The following is a 21,146-nucleotide window of genomic DNA, read 5'->3' as shown; positions in this document are numbered from 1 at the left end:
TCGCAAGCTTTAAGGGTCTATTCACACGTACAGTATTCTGCACAGATTTGATGCGCCGGATTTTCTGCTCCAGATTTCAATGTATGTAAACTGAATGACTGAACACAGCTTGAAATCCTGTGCATCAAATCTGTGCAGAATACTGTACATGTGAATAGACCTTAAAGGCTAGAATTATTGATGTCCAGTGTCTGGCATACGTAAAAGGTATCTTGAAAAAGGTATTCAAGCTTTTTGGTATTTTTTAACTTATGTGCGCCTGATGTCCAGTTGTGTATATTGTATGTGTATTACCAGTCAGTGGTGTATTGTCCGGTTTTTATACTTTCATGCCCTTCGATGTTCAGCGTCCTCCGCTGTCACGTGATCTCAGCACAGTCTGACAGGTACGCTTGAGATCTGACAGGTACGCTTTAAGGATTTAAGGAGTACAGGTCTGTGTCCTTAACAGGTTAAGGGCTTGTTTCTTGCGCCTCCAGTTGTACTTTGTAATGACACCTGTCATTTTACCACACAATGTAGGGTACAATCGAAAATAATATTTGTGGCTGGAAATTGAAAAGAAAACCGCAATACCGCCACTTTTTTTTAATACAGTATACTTTACCGTAAATATGACACTCTTTATTCTGTGGGTCCGTACAGTTAAAATGACACCTCTGGTTACATGCTTATACTGCTTTAAAAATAAGGCACACCTTTCTAGCAAAATGAATGTTTAAAATTCCTTTTTTTTAATCTTCGGGAGATGTGGTGTGACCAAAAATAAGCAATTTATATATGTGTGTGTGTATATGTATATATAGACACACACACACACACTTTTTTTTTTTTTTTTTTATATTTAGTGCCCAATGGGGACTATATAGCAGTCATTAGATGACTATTTAGAAAAGGGCTTGTTTTTTTATTTTTGCCTTCACTTTGACCACCCTGAACTTCGGTTTTTGTAACTGAGCCTAACGGGAGTCATAATGGGCAAAGAGGATCCCATTCAAGTGATCACTTGAATGGGATTCCTCTAACGTCTGTTATAACTCCCGTTATTGCGGCCATAGATAGCGGGAGAAAAAGACGTTCCAAGCACTAATTTTTCTCCCGCTAACTTCCTAACAAATGTCACCTACCGGGCACAGACGGCAGTGTGAAAGAGCCTTACTCTTCCTCTTTTGGTCTAATAAACGATTCCAAACATGGAGAACAGATATATTCATAGGGAGAGATTTATCAAAACAAGTGTAGAGGAAGAGCTGCGCAGTTGCCTATAGCAACCAATCAAATCGCTTTTCATTTTTATATTGGATTCTGATGAATGAAAGCAGCAATCTGGTTGCTATGGTCAACTGGTCAATTTTTACTCTGCGCAGGTTTTGATGAATTTCCCCCATAGTTCCAATAGAGGATGAATGGGATAGTGGCTGCGCAGGTGTTGCTCTATGGTTATTTCAGGGTCAAAGGAATACCCCCTTTTGATGCGCAGGATTTGTAACTGCAGATTAGCTGTGCTCAGTCATTTAGTTTACATTGAAATCTGCAGCAGAAAATCTTGTGCATCAAATCCTGCGCATCAAATCTGTGCACGTGCACACTTTACAGTAAAAATGACATGTTTTCTTCTGTGGGTCAGTATAATTAAAATGATGCCCATGGTTACATGCTTTGCATGTACTGTACGGACTGTACTGCTTTTTTTTTTTTTTTTTTTTAGAACAAATTAAGTATGTTTAAAATTGCCTTATTTTTCCGTATACTGGATGTGTGAGGGCTCATTTTTTGCGCCATGATCTGTAGTTTTTTTTTAGTACAACTTTTGCATATATGTGACTCTTGGATCACTTTTTATAAAAAAAAAAAGCTATGTAATAGAGATCGACCGATACTGATTTTTTAGGGCCGATACCGATAATCTGTGGAGGTTAGGGCCGATAGCTGATAATTTATACCGATTTTCCGGTTTAAGTTATTGGCTATTTCTCCACATTTACGCATGCGGCGACAACAATTTTTTACGCTTTTTTTTATTAAAATGGGGGGGGGGGAGGGGTGATTAAAATTTTTATTGGGGAGGGACTTTTTCCCTTTTTTTTTTAAACTTATTTTTAACATTTATTTTACACCTTTTTAGTCCCCATAGGGGACTACTTATATCAATCATCAGATTGCTAATACTGTTCAGTGCTATCGGCGATGTTGTTCTCTGGTCTGCTCGATCTTAAACCAGACGAGAAGTTGCTGTGAGGACGGACGGAGGCAGGTGAGGGGACCTCCTTATGCCAACTTTGCTGATGTGATCCCCGCGGCGTTGTCGCGGGCTATCAGATCAGCCATTTAAAGTGCCGCAGGGGCTGTATTGATTAGGGCATCTGAGGGGTTAATGGCGGACATCAGCGTGATCGCTGATGTCTTACATTACTGGCGGGTCCATGGCTGCTGACAGCTGTCGGGATCCGCTGTGCATGAAGCGAGCGCAGCTCCTGTGCTCGCTTCATAGCTGCGCCTTAAGTGTACTGCGTTGTGCGCGAAGTTACTCGCTGCAGCACCATACCTTTACGGCGCATGTCCTTAAGGGGTTAAAAGGGTAGATGAAGAGGTATTCCCATCTTTAGTGGTGGTTTATTAGAAGGATAGGACCACACTTTAATTGGTGGAGGCCTGAGGGTTTGTTACATTTGTATGAAGTCCAATTCATTCCCTGTGAACAAAAAAATCAGCAGAATAGATCTCTCAGCTTCCTAGATGGGACCATTCCTAAAGTGTATTGAACAAGGGCCTATGATAAACAGTTTGCATACTGGACTTTCACTTGCCAAAAAATGATCTTTATCCAGCCTCTATCTGCATGTGACAATAGCTTTACGCCATGGATGTCTTGATAATTTTATTTTGTGTTTTTGAAGGGGGCATTGACCAGTCTGTTTTGAAAGAGCTTCCTCCTGAGCTGGTGGCAGAAATCGAGTCATCCATGCCAATCTGTGAACGTGTGAAAATGAACAAACGGAAGCGGAGCACTGTGAACGAGAAACCCAAATATGCAGAGATCAGCTCCGATGGCAACTCAAGCGAAGAAGAAGTTGAACGTAAGGGTTGACTCTGTTGTGTATAAAGTTTCTCTATGTAATATGGAATGTATACAATGTTTAATAAATCTAAATTATTTCTTCAGGTTCTAAGAAAAGACCCAGAAAGGATAAGAATGATGAGGATTGGAAATGCGAAGAGAGAGAGCGACGAAGTTCAGGGGATCACCGGCGGAGTGGGAATGACAACAGACGGAGCAGCCGCTACAGGGATCGCAGCCCTGAAGACTCTGATATGGAGGACTCTCCACCTCCAAGTCTCAGTGAAGGCAAGAATTATTAGATTGATTTTTAAATATATAATCTCACTATTCCTGAGGTTAATGCAACAACTTCTTTACACACTCCTCAAAAATGATCCTAGTTGTCCTTGGTAAAATTAACCTTAGTGCTTATTATGCCTTATTCTCCTCACTCCAGTTGCTCGACGAATGAAGAAGAAAGAACGACAGAAGAAAAGAAAAGCCTATGAACCCAAGCTTACTCCAGAAGGTCAGCGATAATAGCTCTATCTGTATTTAGCATAATCTCTCTATGTAAGAAGTGAGTTTACAAATGAATGGCACAGTTTTCTGATTACTGCTAAGAGACTTCTTATAAAGTTTCGAATCAATAAAGTCCCTATGTCTTTTCTTTTGCAGAACTGATGGATTCATCCACTTTTAAGAGATTTTCAGCGGCAGTGGAAAATATTTTAGAAAATTTGGAAGATATGGACTTTAGCAATTTTGGTAATGTTGCAATTTTTTTTATTGTATTAATTTTAATCACTTTTACCTGTATTCTTAAAGGGGTCCTCTGCTGCTTGACCTCTTATCCCCTATCTAAAGGATAGGGGATAAGATGTCTGATCGTGGGGGTCACGGGGGTGTGCCTCCCACATGCAGTCTCCCGCAGCACCCAGCGTTCTAAACAAACGCCAGATTCCTGCTGCAGTGGTCGTGATGTCATGACCACACCACTTTGTGATGTCACACCACACCCCCTCCATTCATGTCTATGGGAGGGGGCGTGTGGTGGCCTATGGCTCCAAGCATTCTGAACAAAATGTTCAGAACGCTGGAGCAGTGGAGTACCTATTTAATGACATTTAAATTAAGTAATTGAGGCACTGGCAAAATGTTGGTATTGAATGTTGGTATCCTTAGCAAAAAAATGCATAAAAACACCAAGAAGGCACACTGAATAATTTTTATGCTTCCTGTAGGTGATGATGAAGAGATCCCTGCAGACCTGCTATTAGGAAAACACCAACTGAATGAGCTTGGCAGCGAGTCAGCAAAAATAAAAGCAATGGGCATCATGAATAAAGTAAGAAAGCATTTTTACATGTGTATATATTATGTCATTCAGGCCAGATTTGCTGTTAACAGTTATGTTGTATTTTTTTCTTTCATGAATCAGATTTCTTCTGAAAAAATGGTCAAGTTACTTGGGATTCTCGAGAAGAATATCCAGGATGGTTCCAAGCTTTCCACCATGCTGAATCATGTAAGTACCTGTAATCATTTTATGGCATTTAAGCAACCCAATGCAGCTGCGCATGTTAGAAAGTTTTTATATGTAGAACCTTGTGTTGAATGTCGGGTAAACGACAGCGATAACCACACATTTTAAAGCAGATTGGCACTGTTTTCAGCAGATGGTTAAGTAAATGGAAAGCACGTGATTTTTATTGTATTGACTGGTTGGCAGGTGGTTATTGCCATGCGGTGCACAACTGCTATATGTATGGCAATCTTAGGGCTTGCTCACTCTGGGGAAATTCACTAAATTTCTCACTAAATTTGCGGCATTCAAAGTTATCCGAAGGCGGCACTTATGTCTGCGGCAGTTTGCAGCGAACAAAATCACAGTCCTGTTGACACAAGCGTATCCCAGGACTTTTCTGATAGATTTCGCAAAAAGATTAAACATGTCCAATCTTCTGCCCGAATCCTATTCCTTGTCAGAAGTTCTGCTACAGAACTTACAACATGTAGACTGAGTAGCGGAAATTTTCATTAATATCAGTGGGAAAGTGCTTCATGGCAGAATCCGCTCAGAATATCCTTGTGGTTATTCTGTGCGTAAGTGTGAACCGGGCCTAAGGCTGTCCCTTAGCAGAACTAGTATAGTTAGAGGGGGTTGTCGTGGATTAAAATTACTGCTTTTTTTTTCTTCCAAAAACAGTACCAATCCTTTCGACAGGTTGTACTCAGGCTTATTCACTTCAAAACCAGACACAACCTGTGATGCTGTTTTTGCAAGAAGCAAGCAGTGTTTCCCTAATCCGGGACAACCCCTTTAAGTGGGAAGCCTTTGCACTCCACAACCATTTTCTGATGGGGTCCATCCTGTGCCAGTCAGTACAGAGTGGCTGATGTACTGGATGAGTAGCTGCACTGACGAACCTTTTTTGACCACAAAAGGGTTTTCACACTGCATTTTTTTATTTAACATATTCGTTTTTAGAGGAATTTTTTTTATGTTAATGTATGCTTAAAAAAGGAGATTTTTGTTTACTTACCGTAAAATCTTTTTCTCGGAGGATTCATTGGGGGGACACAGACCTTGGGTGTATGCTGCTGTCTCTAGGATGTGTGACACTATGGTAATAAAAAAAAGTCGGCTCCTCCCAGCAGGATATACCCGCATTCAGGCCCTGAGCTAATCTGTTTTAGTTCCAGAGCAATAGGAGAGGACCAACAGGTCAAAGAAAACCCAAACTGTCCGAGAACCAGAAAATAAAACATAACTGAACACACCCTCGGACAGAGAACCAAAGGAAACCCCGAAAAGGGCGGGAGCTGTGTCCCCCAATGAATCCTCCGAGAAAGAGATTTTACGGTAAGTAAACAAAAATCTCCTTTTCTCTATCGGCTCCATTGGGGGACACAGACCGTGGGACGTACCAAAGCCGTCCCTTGGGTGGGCAGATAAGCAGTCAGGCAGACGGCCGTTCCACTGCCGCCTGCAACACTTTACGTCCCAGACTAGCATCAGCCGATGCGAAGGTTTGAACTCGGTAGAACCTCGAGAAAGTGTGCAGAGACGACCAGGTAGCCGCCTTGCAAATCTGCGAGGCCGAGGCTCTATTCTGGAGAGCCCAGGATGCCACAACCCTGAAAGGAGGAATCTTCCCATTACAGCGATTGGCTTCCGAAATGGCGGACCGAATCCACTGAGAAATGGTGGCCTTGGAAGCAGGTTGTCCCTTACGACGACCTTCCGTAAGGACGAAGAAGAATCACACTGACGAAACGAAGAAGTGATTGAGAGATATGACCGAACAGCCCGAACTACATCCAGCTTGGGTAGTAAGCGCTCCTTAGGATGAGAAGGAGCAGGACAAAAAGACGGGAGGACAATGTCCTCATTGAGATGAAAGGCCTAAACCACCTTAGGCAAAAAGGAAGGATCTGGCCGGAAAACAACCTTGTCCTGGTGGATCACCAGAAACGGTAAACGGCAGGAGAGAGCTGCCAATTCAGACACCCTCCGGATGGGCTCAAAGGGTGCACCCTGGAGGGCACTCAGAACCAGATTAAAGTCCCAAGGGGGAGGGGGTGACCGATAAGGTGGAACAGCATGCGCCACTCCTTGAAGGAAGGTCCGGACATGAGAATTAGAAGCCAGAGGCCGCTGGAAAAGAATAGCAAGGGCCGAAACCTGACCTTTAAGGGAACTGAGAGACAACCCCAGTTCCAAACCCGACTGCAAAAAGGAGAGAAGACAGGGAACCGAGAAGGTTACAGGGGATAAGTCCTGAGCTTCACACCAAATAAAATAAGACTGCCAAGTACGGTGGTAAATTCTTGCGGAGGAGGGCTTACGAGCCCTGAGCATGGTGTGAATGACTTGGGAAGAGAACCCGCGGGCCCTCAAAACCGCAGTCTCAACCGCCACGCCGTCAAATGCAGCGACTGTAAATTGGGGTGGCAAAGAGGACCCTGAGAGAGCAGGTCCGGACAGAGCGAAAGGCGCAGTGAAGCGTCGTCCAGGAGCCTGACTACGTTGGTGTACCACAACCTTCGGGGCCAATCTGGAGCTACCAGAATGGCGGGATGTCCTCTGTTTTGAGCTTCCTCAGGGGCAAACCCCGCCCAAGGAATCACTAGGGCGTCCACGGCCAGAGCCTGAGGGTCCCGGGACTTGGACACAAAAGGAAGGATCTTCCGATTTTGCCGGGACACGAAGAGGTCCACGTCCAGAATGCCCCAGATGTCGCAGAGTTGCGCAAAGACCTCTGGATGTAGAGACCATTCGCCGGGGTCGGGTGAGGACTGACTGAGGAAGTCCGCTTCCCAGTTGAGCACCCCTGGAATGTGAATGGCCGGAACCTTGCTTTCTGCCCAGATAAGAATCTTGGTCACCTCGGCCATGGCTGCCGAGCTGCGAGTGCCGCTTTGTCGATTTATGTACGCCATGGCGTTGTCCGACTGCACGCGGACAGGATGGGACTGAAGCTGGGACTCCAAATGAAGAAGACAAAGAATCGCCCGTAGTTCCAATATGTTTATCGGAAGAAGGGCCTCTCGGGGAGACGAGAGTCCCTGAACCGTCCAATCCCTGAACACTCCGCCCCAGCTTGACAGGCTGGCATCCGCTGTAACTACCTGCCAGTGAAGGGGAAGAAATGACCGCCCTTGGAGAAGAAGGGGGGAGCAGAGCCACCAGAGCTGAGACTGAGGGACCCTGCGAGGGAGAACAATCTGACGATCGAGGGACCTGTCCCACCGAGAGAGAGAATCGCCAGTTGAAGAGGGCGTTAATGAAACTGGGCAAAGGGGTACGGCCTCCATAGTTGCCACCATCCGACCCAGGACTTCCATACAAATGCGGATGGGTACTGAGACCTGGGTCCAAAGGGAGCGGACCCCCGACAGAAGCACCAGACGTTTGTCCCGCGGGAGACAAATTCGGGCAGAGGCCGCGTCGAAGCCAAGTCCCAAGAAGGTTAGAGACTGGGTAGGAGAAAGGACTGACTTGTCCCGGTTGACCATCCACCCAAAGCGATCCAGAGTGTGGATAGTGACGTCCACATTCTCCAGAGTCTGGGCTCTGGTTGGAGCCTTGATGAGAAGGTCGTCCAGGTAGGGTATCACAGAGACTCCCCTCGACCGTAATAGGCCAATCACTGGCGCAAGGATCTTGGTAAAGACCCGAGGAGCCGTGGCCAGGTCAAAGAGGAGGGCTACGAATTGAAAATGCCCCTCCGGAACAGAGGTACCGATGATGGCCTGGAAATATTGGCACATGGAGGTAGGCATCCTTGATGTCCACCGAGGAAAGAAACTCCCCTTTTTCCAGGGGCACCACCACCGAACGGAGAGATTCCATTCGGAAGTGGTGGATAAGATGACGGTTGAGACGCTTGAGGTCTAGGATTGGTCGTACAGAACCGTCCTTCTTGGGAACCACAAAAAGATTGGAATAGAAACCCCGAAACCGTTCCCCTGGAGGAACGGGAACGATAACCCTCTGGAGAAGCTGAGACTGGAGAGCCATTTTTTGGTACAGAGAATGTTATTGAAAAATTAAAAGGTGTCCTTATAGTAGGTAGTTATGGCTATTATAGGGCGAGGAGGAAAAAATGAGTGTAAAAGCGAAAATTGGGCCGGACAAGTGGATAGTCATGAGGGACAAGTAGATTTTGCTCCATTTTAGTCCCGTGGACAAGTAGTTTTTTTTAATAAAAAATTTCCACACCCCTGGCCCTTTCAATTTTCCACTTAAAAATCCATATGATGGCTTGTTTTTTTGCACCACCAATTCTACTTTGTAATGACATCAGTCATTTTGCCCAAAAATCTATGGCGAAACAGGAAAAAAAAAATCATTGTGCGACAAAATTGAAGAAAAAACACCATTTTGTAAATTTTGGGGGCTTCCGTTTTTACACAGTACATTATTCGGTAAAAATTACACTTTATCTTCTGTAGGTCCATACGATTAAAATGATACCCTACTTATGTAGGTTTTTATTTTGTATTACTTCTGGAAAAAATCATAACTACATGCATTGAAATTAATACATTTAAAATTGTCCTCTTCTGATCCCTATAACTTTATTTTTGCGCATATGGGGCGATATGAGGGCTAATTTTGAAGTTTAATCGGTACCATTTTTTTCAGACTTTTTGATCGCTTTTTATTCCTTTTTTATGGTATAAAAGTGACCAAAAATACTCTATTTTGGACTTTAGATTTTTTTTGCGTGTACCCATTGACCGTGCGGATTAATTTACAATATATTTTTATAGTTCGGACATTTACGCACGCGGTAATAGCACATGTTTATTTTTATTATGTGTATATATATTTTTATATGGAATTTGGGAAAAGGGGGGTGATTTAAACTTTTAATAAGGAAGGGGTTAATGTGTGTTTTTAAACTTTATTTAAAACATGTTTTTATTTTTTAGTTTTTTACACTTTTAGTCCCCTCATGGGACTTTTAGGAGGAATCATTATTCCTCATACAGATCATTATGGTTCCATAGAACCATATTGATCTGTGTGCTCTGCGCTCGATTGAGAAAGCCTGGTCCTGCCAGCACAGGAGGAGAAATAAGCCCTCAGGCTACCTCAGCAGTGGATCGTTTACACTGTCCATTCCAGAAAACAAAGACACAATTTTTACTGTATTTTACTTTGAAGTCTTTCAGTTGGCTGTGTATTGAAGCAATCAGTGCAGTGATTTAAAAGGCGCATAGTATTGCTAAAGATGTAATATCAACGTGTTTTGTATTTTGTAGAACGATACAGAAGACGAGGAAAAGCTATGGCGAGATTTGATCATGGAACGAGTTACCAAATCTGCCGATGCCTGTTTGACAGCTATAAACATTATGACATCTCCCACTATGCCTAAGGCGGTTTATATTGAGGATGTTATTGAGCGTATTCTTCAGTACACTAAGTTTCATTTACAAAACACACTTTATCCACAGTATGATCCTGTTTATAGGGTCGATCCCCATGGAGGTGAGTCACTCGTATCTGGTGTGTTTCAATATTATGTAGACTACAGTTTGTTGTATGTATCTTATTTTGTTTTTTTGGTTGGTTAATGATGCATAAGCATCCTGGGAAATGTAGTCCAAAACATCTGCAGTGCCGAAGGTTGCCTATGCCTGGTATAAGTGATCATTTTCACTTATTTTCACTTTTGAATTACTGTAAATGTCTTATAGTTGAGGATTTTTTCACCTTTGGTTTACCAATCTTTCATAGTGAACATTGTGCTGTCTTTGTGCAGGGGGACTGATGAGTTCAAAAGCAAAACGTGCAAAATGTTCAACTCACAAGCAGAGGGTGATAGTAATGCTGTACAACAAGGTGTGTGACATTGTGGCCAGCCTGTCAGAACTCCTAGAGATACAGCTGCTTACGGACACAACCATCCTGCAGGTAAATAGCATTTGCCTGTAATTATTGATAATTCATGATCTTATATAAAGGATCTACATCTTACTTGTATGTGTACTTATTGTCATCAGTGTGAATTATGACATCAAGTTTTGATTTAGTATTATTCATATTTTAGTCATCTGAATTTTGTCTAGCTGTTGTCTTAAAGGGGGTACTCCGCTGCTCAGCGTTTGTAACAAACTGATCCAAACGCTGGAGCCAGGAGCTTGTGTGACGTCATAGCCCCGCCGCCTCAGGACTTCATGCCCCACCCCCTTAATGCAAGTCTATGGGAGGGGGCGTGACAGCTGTCATGCCCCCTGCCATAGACTTGCATTGAGGGGGCGGGGCGTGATGTCATTAGGGGGCAGGACTATGGCGTCACGAGCTCCCGGCTCTAGCGTTCGGAACAGTTTGTTCCAAACGCTGAGCAGCGGAGTACCCCTTAAAGATTTTAATTGACAATCTACAGTAGACTTACTTGAATAAAAAAAATATTTTTACCTCAATACGCCCAGGCTGTAGGCATTAAAAAAAAATCATTGTGCCTCCATATAGCTGTCCCGGTCTCTGCTGCGATACTCTTCCTGCTTTTGGGGTTCGACACTCAACAGCTGCAGCTCAGCTAATCTTGGCAATATGACAGAATTAGCCTGAGCCCTGGTTCTCCTCCTGGTTCTCAATGGGTCATGCTGCTGCTCAGCCAATCACCAGACAGGACAGGAGTTAGGTCCAGGTTTATTGCTGGCAGCCCAGGCATATTGAGAAAGAATAATGCAAATTCTAGAAAAATACTTAAATAAAACAAACTGATTCTATACTCTTGAATTAGCTATTAACCTGTTATTACTTATGGTATTAAAGTTTGAAAATGTTATAGACAAAATAAAATTAGCTTTTTCTCTATCTGCTCCATTGGGGGACACAGACCTTGGGTATATGCTGCTGTCACTAGGAGGCTTGACACTATAGTAACAGTCGGCCCCTCCCAGCAGGGTATACCCGCCTACAGGCACCGGAGATAATTTGTTTTAGTTTAGTGTCTGTAGGAGGCAGACACTGGTCTCTGGTCGCTTATTTCTTATTTTTTAGTTTGGAATGTTCAGTTAGTATTTTTCTCCCTTTATTTTTTTTTTTTAGGTGGGGTCTTAGGAACCCGGTGTTCACTGTTTCTCCATTTGCGAAGGAGGGGCACAGACATTGAGTCATGTACTGTCAACCCCCTTCTCGCCAATGCTCAGCACCTGGGGTTGTACCTCATGGGTCCAGGTCCCCCTATTTTCCCTGCTTGTCTCGCTGTCTCAGCCCTGCGTGATGCAGGTGACTAAATGCTGACTGAAGAATTCATAGGTAAGTTTCTACGGACAAGGTGAGTATTCTCCCCTTTTTGCCCTGCAGGTTTCTTACATTCTGCACCACTGGAGTCCCCCTATTCCTTACTTCCCCTTAAATTCTGCCTGCTTGGCTACCATGACATGGGGGGGTGGTGTTTTTTGTGGTGGGGGGCAAAGTTTTTCCATTTTAATACTGCATGGAGCATTTTCTCTTTTGAGCCGGCTGACTCCTCTCAGACGCCTGGACATTCGCTTCGTTCGCATCTAATGCGATGCGAACGGAGCGCCTGGTTCAGTCATTCATTCTCCTGTTGGAAGCAGTACGCACGCTGCCGACGGCTCCCCCTTCCTCCCGGCTTTCTTATATAGTATTCGCCGGCTTTCCGGGGGATAATTTCTTTTAACGGCCGCAGGTTTCTTGTCGGGGCTTAGCCCTGCCCCCTCCCGACCGGTGGGATTTGCAACCTATGAGCCGATGCGTGCAAATTCAGGATGATTCTCCTCCAATCAGCCCACACGGTGGTCCCTGTGCAGCCAATTAGAGGCAACCTGCCTCTGGACGGCCCCTTTTGTTTCATTGGCCAGTTCTTCAACCCCCCACACAGCTTTCCTCTCTGCTTCAGACCGGAGTTCTCCTCACAGCTGTTGCTTCTCTGCAGGGGGACACAGACGCCGGGTGAGACCCTTTCAACTTATTTTTCTAAGTAGTTATGTCCGAACCCAGAACGGTTCCTCCCTCCAGTCAGGGGCCTTGGTCACCATTTTTACCCGTACGGGTTGCAAATCAAAAATGCCTGGTTCGGCTGAACCTACCTGCACCACTGCACCCCCGTCCCTCCTAGTATCGCTACCCAGGATACCCCACCAGACCCTGTGGGCTCTGCTTCCCCCCCCCCGGAATGGGTGTCTGTCTATTTCTCACTTGGCACAGGTCTCCCGTTCTTTGGTGACTGCTTTGGAGAGGTCCTCTCTTCACCAACCCTCTAGGGGGACTCTCTCTCCACATTAGGGGCTCTCACAAGTGTCATAGGGGTCAGTCCTCACTCATCTGAGTCCGCTAGCAGGAACCGGCGCTCTCCTCATAGGTATCGCCCCTCTACTTCTGCACCCTGTAAGCGCCCCTCTTCCAGAGGCCATTCTCCTGGTTGCAGCTCCCGTTCTCCAGATCTGCGTGCCAGGTCTGCTTCACCTTCATCCAAGGCTGCCTCTACCCGCTCCCTCTCTCCTAGGGACCCGAAAGATGAGGCTTCAAGTTCTGCTTCTGACTCAGAGGACCGAACTGATACCGCCGGCATGGTGGACGCCCAAGTCTCGGCCATAAGGGACACCTTTTACCTAGAGGACCCAGTATATTCGGACACAGTTCCAGAAGTTTCCTTTCATCGCTCCCGTCCCGCACCTAAGGCTTTCAGCTCTCATGCCTGGAAACCTCCTCATAAGCGCTTTCAGGGCACTAAGAAGATTCAGGCTCAGTTTCCCTTTGCCAAGGACCTCGTTGCAAAATGGACTTCTCCACACACTGTAGATCCACCGGTCTCCTGCCTGTCAAAAGCAACTATTCTGCCATTGGCAGACGCGGCTTCCTTCAAAGACCCGGCGGACAAACGGATTGAAAATCTGGCGAAATTCGCCTTTGAATCGGCATTATCTTCCTTCTGGCATTTGCTTTTGCCTGTGTGTCGAAAGCCCTTTCTATCTTTGCTTCTCAGCTCCGCCAAGGCATTCTATCTGAGTCTCCTGGTGAGGAACTGGTGGATTTAGCCCTTCTGCTCTCTAATGTTGGGGATTTTTATGCTCTACTTCCATGCAGTCCACCCGTTTTACGGCCTTTGCCACAGATAATCTAGTGGCTCTTCGTCATTCAATGTGGCTCAAAGCGTGGGACGCTGATGCCTCTTCTAAGAAGTCTCTTACAGAACTCCCTTTTACGGGTTCTATACTGTTTGGTATGCACCTCGATGAGATTATCTCAGAGGCGACGGAAGGCAAAAGTTCTTTATTACCTCAAAATTAATCTCTAGCTTTCGTCGAAAGTCGACCTCCTTTTGTTTGCCTCCAATAAGGGCTCCAAACAGACGTCCTCACAGGACAAGAGGACTCCTTCCTGCAAGGCCCGTCCCTCCTGGAAATCGGATAACCGTCCCAGCCGTTTTGCGGCCAAAACAGGCACCCGTAAACCTACCTCCTACTGAAGGGACGCCCCCACCCGCAGATTTTTCTCGGTTGGGAGGGCGCCTGTTACTCTTCCGGGACATCTGGATTGCCCAGGTGCAAGACTCCTGGGTCCGAGATGTTGTTTCCAACGGCTACCGGATCGAGTTTGCTTCCTTCCCAAAGGATCGCTCTACCCCCCCCCCCCCTCCCCGGTCGCCCTCACTGGCAAAGGCCTTTCGGGGCACACTTAAGTCCCTTCTTGTGCAGGGAGTAATTATCCCAGTTCCACTTCAGGAGAGTTTTTCAGGTTTTTATTCCAACCTGTTCGTGGTTCCCAAAAATGGGGTTCTGTTCGCACATTCTTGGACCTGAAGCATCTCAACCAACATCATCTTCTCTGTCATTTCCAGATGGAGTCTCTTCGTTCGGTGGTGGCGTCCATGGATCAAGGGGAGTTTCTTTCTTCAGTGGACATCAGAGATGCCTACCTTCACATCCCCATTTTTCCAACTCATCAGCGATATCTTCGCTTCGCGGTTCCAGAAGGTAATTTTCAGTTTGTGGCCCTTCCCTTCGGTCTAGCCACTGCTCCGAGGGTTTTCACCAATGTTCTGGCAGCAATGATCGCCCTTTTGCGATCACGGGTGTATCAGCGATTCCACCAGAGCCCAGAATCAGGAGAGCCTCCGTCTCACTCTTCAGACCTTGTCCCAGTTCGGCTGGGTGATCAATCGGGACACATCCAACCTGACTCCCACCCAGTCTCTAGTCTTCCTGGGTCTCCAATTCGACATGGCGTCCGCCCGGATTCGACTTCCGCCGGGCAAACGGCTGACTCTTCTCTCCGGAACTCTGTTCCAGTTTCCATTCGTTCCTGCATGGAGGTTCTGGGTCGGATGGTGGCGGCCATGGAAGCCGTTCCCTTTGCCCAGTTCCATTATAGTCCTCTTCAACTTTCTCTTCTGTCCCGATGGGACAGGTCACCGCTGTCCCTCGATCGCAAGATCATTCTTCCCCTCAAGTCTCGCCAGTCCCTTCGCTAGTGGCTCCACTCTCCGCTTCTTTGCTTGGGACGGTCACTGGCAGGTTGTGACTGATGCCAGTCTCCGCGGTTGGGGAGGAGTTTTCAGGGATCGGACAGTCCAGGGCTTCTGGTCCTCTCGGGAAGCCCTTCTCCCCATCAACATATTGTAACTAAGGGCAATCTATCTTTGTCTGTGCCATTGGGAGCACCTTCTTCTGGGCCTTCCTGTTCATGTCCAGTCGGACAACTCCACAGCTGTGGCGTATATCAATCGCCAGTGAGGCACACGCAGCCCTGCGGCGATGGCCGAGGTCTCCAAGATTTTTCTTTGGGCAGAACTCAAGAGTTCCATCCATCTCGGCAATTCACATACCGGGAGTTGACAATTGGGATGCGGACTTTCTCAGCCGATCCTAGGCTGACCCCGGCGAGTGGTCCCTTCATCCAGAGGTATTCGGGATCATTTGCAACCTTGGGGGCCCTCCGGACGTGGATCTGTTCGTCTCGCCACAACTGAAAAGTTCCTCCGTTTGTGGCAAAGTCCCAGGATCCCCTGGCCCTAGCCACGGACGCCCTAGTGCTCCCCTGGTCCAACTTTGTCCTCCCCCTATCTCTTCCCTCCTCTCCCCCTTCTTCCCAGGGTACTGAGGAAACTCAAAGCAGAAGGCCTTCCCGCCATTCTCGTGGCTCCGGACTAGCCCAGACGGACGTGGTTAGTCTAGTGGACAACGTTCCACTGCGCCTCCCTCTTCCCCAGGGCCTTCTTTCTCAGGGTCCTCTTTGCCACCCCAATTTAGTCGCTGCATTTGACGGCGTGGTGGTTGAAACCGCAGTTTTGAGAGCCGGAGGGTTCTCTGACCAAGTTGTTCGCACTATGATCAGGGCACGCAAGCACTCTTCTGCGAAGATTTACTACCGTACTTGGCGGTCTTATTTTGGTTGGTGGGAATCTCACTCCTTTTCTCCAGTTACGTTTTCTCTCCCACAACTTTCTTCCTTTTTACAGTCGGGGTTCGAACCACATGTGGCCTTGAGTTCCCTTAAAGGACAAGTTTAGTCTCTTTCTGTTCTTTTCAATGTCCTCTGGCATCTGATCCTCATGTTCGGACCTTTCGCCAAGGGGTGGCTCACGCGGCTCCGCCTTACAGATCACCCACTCCCCCTTGGGATCTGAACTTGGTTCTCGGTGCTCTGCTGGGTGCTACTTTTGAACCTCTCAGGGACACTCCCCTTTGTCTCCTCTCCTGGAAAGTGGCCTTCTTTATTGAGGTCACTTCCATCAGGAGGGTTTCAGAACTGGCGGCTCTCTCCTGCCATTCTCCTTACCTGGTCATCCACCAGGATAAGGTTGTTTTCCGTTCGGTGCCTTCCTTTTTTTAACCTAAAGTTGTTTATGCCTTTCATCTCAATGAGGACATTGTCCTCCCGTCTTTTTTGTCCAGCTCCATCTCATCCCAGGGAACGCTTGCTCCACAAGTTTGATGTGGTTCGGGCTGTTCGGACCTACCTCTAAGTCACTTCCTCCATTCGGCAGAGTGACTCCTTCTTCGTTCTCACAGAGGGTCGTCGTAAGGGTCTGCCTGCTTCAAAGGACACCATTTCTCGGTGGATCCGGTCTGCTTTTTCAGGAGCTTACCGCTGCAAGGGAAAGGCCTTCAGGGTCTCTGCTCATTCCACTCGTTCTGTTGGGGCCTCCTGGGCTCTCTGTAACAAGGCTTCGGCCTCACAAGTTTGTAAGGCGGCCACCTGGTCATCTTTGCATACTTTTACAAAATTTTTACCAGGTTCATACCTTTGCATCAGCTGATGCTAGTCTGGGTCGTAAAGTTTTGCAGGCGGCGGTGGTCCTGCCTTCCACCTGACTAGGTTTCTGTGCCCACGCTAGGGACTGCTTTGGTACGTCCCAAGGTCTGTGTCCACCAATGGAGCTGATAGAGAAAAGGAGATTTTTAGGCTTACCGTAAAATCTCTATCTCAGAGGATCCATTGGGGGACACAGCACCTGCCTATTTTTATGGTGTTCCTGGTTTTTTGGTTACCTGTTCGAGGGTGGTTTCAGTTACTTTTTATTCTGTGGTTTCCTCGGACGAGTATATATATATATTTTTTGTCTTCTCTGACCTGTTGTTTCTCTCCTACTGCTCTGGGACTAAAATGGATTAGCTCAGGTGCCTGTAGGCGGGTATATCCTGCTGGGAGGGGCCAACTTTCTTGTCACCATAGTGTCAGCCTCCTAGTTGACAGCAGCATATACCCAAGGTCTGTGTCCCCCCAATGGATCCTCCGAGAAAGATTTTACGGTAAGCATAAAAATCTCCTATTTAGTTATAGGTATAGTTTGTCGTCATAACTTTTTAAACATTTTTATTTAGTTCTAGTTTGTCACTGAAAGTGTTGTCTAAAACTATGAAAAAATGATTAGTTGACTAAATTAACACTCATTTTATTGTACCTATTTGTTACTAGGTGTCTTCAATGGGAATTACACCTTTCTTCGTGGAAAGTGTCAGCGAGTTGCAACTGTGCGCCATCAAGCTGGTCACTGCGGTAAGAAGCCATGTGATTTTTTTTTTTTAGCTCACCTCATTTGGATGATGATCATTACTTTTTAGTAGTTGAGTTACCAAGTATGACACCCCCACTTTGCACTTAAAATGGCTGTTCACCCCAACCTCCTTATTGGTGCAAGTAATTTCTATAACCCTGCCCTTAGCATTTTTTAAACACTGTAAAAAGAAAATATGCACACAATTTTTTTTTATGCCTAAGAGAGGTGTTAGTCCCATATAAAGCCTCTCTGTACTAGGTTGACTTGTCATGGCAGGAAGCTACAATTTGATTACAGTATGCTCTAGGACTCTTAAATTTATAAGCCCAGTTGATGGAACAGTAATGCAGTTTATAATAAATGCAGGATGCAGCTGCATCTTTTGCATTTGCTTGCATTACATTCAGAGCTGCGTACAGATTGTTCACTTTGGGAGAATTCGCTGACCACCTTGTTTCATATCCTTATCCCCAGATCTGTAGCTAATTTGCCTTCTGCATTTCTTATAGGTATTTTCCAGGTACGAAAAACACAGGCAGCTGATTTTGGAGGAGCTGTTCACCTCTCTTGCAAGACTGCCAACAAGTAAAAGAAGCTTAAGGAATTTTAGGTACTTTGTCTAATTGAAAGCATATTTTCTTGTGGTATTGTGCATGTAAGCTGGTGCTTTCCTCATTGTTGGAGTAATACATTTGAGAGGAAAATAAAATGTGTGCAGTAATTTAGGTTTTCTCGATCAGCTCCATTGGGGGACACAGACCGTGGGTGTATGCTGCTGTCTCTAGGAGGTGTGACACTATGGTAATAAAAAAAAGTCGGCTCCTCCCAGCAAGATATACCCGCCTTCAGGCCCTGAGCTAATCAGTTTAAGCTTAGTGTCTGAAGGAGGTGGACATGGTCTGGAATTCTCCAGACCAGGTCTTCTGATTTTTTGTTTTCCTAGTATAGGGACGTGTTAGTTTTTTATTCCTTTTTCTTTCCTATTTTCAGGTGGGGACTCAGGGACTCCGGTTCCCTGTTTCCCCATTGCGAGTAAGGGGGCACAGACATTGCGTATATGCGCTGTTCACCCCCCCCTCGCCAACGGTCAGCGCCTGGGTTGGTACCTCATGGGTCCTGGTCCCCCTATTTCCCTGCTCTCCTCGCTCGCGCATAGCAGCCAGGCGTGATGCAGGTGACAAAAGCTGACTGAAGACTTCACTTAAGACTCCATTAGGTAAGTTCTTCTGACTGAGGTAAGTACTTTCCCCTTTTCTCCTTAGGTGCGGACTTACAACCTCTGGACACCCCCTGTTTTTGACCCACCTTTTCAGGTTATGGGGCTGGCTTATACAGGGGTTGGACTTTTATTCTGGGGGAGCAGTGGCATCTTAGGGAGGTAAGAGTTCCTTGTTGCCTCAAAATAAGGCTCGCACTTCTTCCCAAAGGAAGTCCTCTTCCTTTCGGACCCTTGGCTCCAGCAAAGGGTCCGGGCAGGTGCCTTCGTGGGACAAGAAGGCTCCCTCGTTTCGGGCGCGTCCCTCTTGGAAGTCGGACACCAACCGGTCCGGCCGGTTTGCGGCCAAATCGGGCAACCGCAAACCCACATCTGCATTAAGTGAAGCCCCCACCCGCGTTTTTTTCTCGGGTGGGAGGTCGTCTCTTACTTTTTCGAGACATTTGGACCTCACACATTCAGGACTCTTGGGTCAGGGATGTGGTGTCCAACGGTTACCGAATCGAATTCGCCTTCCTCCCGAGGGATCTCTTTTTTTTCGATCACGGGCCCCCCGGTCTCCTTCTCTGGCGAAGCAGTTTCAAGAGGCTCTCCAGTCTCTGCTTCTCCAGGGGGTTATCGTTCCCGTTCCTCCAGGGGAACGGTTTCAGGGTTTCTATTCCAATCTTTTTGTGGTTTCCAAGAAGGACGGTTCTGTGCGACCAATCCTTGACCTCAAGCATCTCAACCGTCATCTTCTTATCCGCCACTTCCGAATGGAATCTCCCCGTTCGGTGGTGGTGTCCCTGGAACAAGGGGAGTTTCTTTCCTCGGTGGACATCAAGGATGCCTACCTCCATGTGCCAATATTTCCAGGCCATCATCTGTACCTCCGCTTTGCGGTTCCGGAGGGGCATTTTCAATTCGTAGCCCTCCCCTTTGGCCTTGCCACAGCTCCTCTGGTCTTTACCATGATCCGTGCGCCAGTGATGGGCCTGTTACGGTCGAGGGGAGTCTCTGTGATACCCTACCTGGACGACCTTCTCATCAAGGTGCCAACCAGAGCCCAGACTCTGGAGAATGTGGACGTCACTCTCCACACTCTGGATCGCTTCGGGCGGATGGTCAACCGGGACAAGTCAGTCCTCTCTCCTACCCAGTCTCTAACCTTCTTGGGACTTTGCTTCGACACGGCCTCTGCCCGAATTTGCCTCCCGCCAAAGGTCTGGCGCTTCTGTTGGGGGTCCGCTCCCTTCGGACCCAGGTCTCAGTCTCCATCCGCACTTGTATGGAAGTCCTGGGTCGGATGGTGGCAACTATGGAGGCCGTACCCTTCAGGGGAGGTAATTTCTTCCCCTTCACTGTCAGGTAGTTACAACGGATGCCAGTCTGTCGGGCCGGGGCGGTGTTCATCAATCAACTTAAATCTACCAATGAGGCCACAAATATATACAAAAATGTTTATTTTTATTAAAGATCGCAATAAAAAGACATTGCCTCACAATAAAGTGCTCAGAAAAATTGCATCATATATATATTACAGAATGAAAGACAAAGAAACCAGGGTGGGGTATAGGATACAGGTGAATAACCTGATCTAACCGACCCTGCCTAGTCTAACCCCTTTCCCTGACTGGAATAGGTGTGGACAGGGACAAGGGATATAAATGATGTACAGAACCAAGAATACCAAACATAGAAAAGTAGACAATAAAAAATGACACAATATGTCTAAACTCTTACTCCTTAAGAGGGGCGGTGTGTTCAGGGATTGGACGGTTCAGGGACTCTCGTCTCCCCGAGAAGCCCTTCTTCCGATAAACATTGGAACTACCGGCGATTCTTCTTTGTCTTTTTCATTGGGAGTCCCGGCTTCGGTCCCGTCCTGTCCGCTTCCAGTCGGACAATGCCACGGCCGTGGCGTACATAAATTGCCAAGGCAGCACTCGCAGCTTGGCAGCCATGGCCGAGGTGACAAAGATTCTCATCTGGGCGGAAAGCAAGGTTCCGGTCATTTCGGCCATTCACATTCCGGGGGTGCTCAACTGGGAAGCGGACTGCCTCAGCCAGTCCTCACCCGACCCTGGCGAGTGGTCCCTTCATCCAGAGGTTTTTTGAGCAGGTCTGCGACCTCTGGGGCATTCCAGACGTGGACCTCTTCGCATCTCGGCACAATCGGAAGATCCTTCCTTTTGTGTCAAAGTCCCGGGACCCTCAGGCTTTAGCCGTGGACACCCTAGTGATTCCTTGGTCGGGGTTTGCCCTACCCTACCTGTTCCCTCCCCTTCCGCTCCTTCCCAGGGTTCTGAGGAAACTCAAAGCGGAGGACGTTTCCGCCATTCTGGTAGCTCCAGATTGGCCCCGAAGGTCGTGGTACGCCGATGTAGTAAGGCTCCTGGACGATGCTCCGCTGTGCCTT

The 21,146-nt window shown here is 46.9% G+C and overlaps 1 protein-coding gene across 4 annotated transcripts in view; it reads left to right on the top strand.

Annotated features, from left to right (window-relative positions):
* The window catches only part of NIPBL (NIPBL cohesin loading factor), a 188,321-nt gene that overhangs the window by 108,178 nt on the left and 58,997 nt on the right, over positions 1-21,146 (top strand). For all 4 annotated transcript variants that reach the window (XM_056546390.1, XM_056546398.1, XM_056546382.1 and 1 more), the window contains exons 11-20: positions 2,898-3,077; positions 3,164-3,346; positions 3,498-3,569; positions 3,719-3,808; positions 4,285-4,388; positions 4,482-4,568; positions 9,818-10,046; positions 10,321-10,472; positions 17,451-17,531; positions 18,042-18,142. In XM_056546390.1, the coding sequence (XP_056402365.1) occupies positions 2,898-3,077; positions 3,164-3,346; positions 3,498-3,569; positions 3,719-3,808; positions 4,285-4,388; positions 4,482-4,568; positions 9,818-10,046; positions 10,321-10,472; positions 17,451-17,531; positions 18,042-18,142 (1,279 nt within the window). The remainder of the gene's footprint in view (positions 1-2,897; positions 3,078-3,163; positions 3,347-3,497; positions 3,570-3,718; positions 3,809-4,284; positions 4,389-4,481; positions 4,569-9,817; positions 10,047-10,320; positions 10,473-17,450; positions 17,532-18,041; positions 18,143-21,146) is intronic.

This window comes from Hyla sarda, chromosome 1 (assembly GCF_029499605.1).
Source record: "Hyla sarda isolate aHylSar1 chromosome 1, aHylSar1.hap1, whole genome shotgun sequence".
Lineage (NCBI taxonomy): Eukaryota > Metazoa > Chordata > Amphibia > Anura > Hylidae > Hyla > Hyla sarda.
The sequence above is the reverse complement of the archived record's forward strand: the minus strand, read 5'-3'. Positions and strand labels throughout refer to the sequence as shown.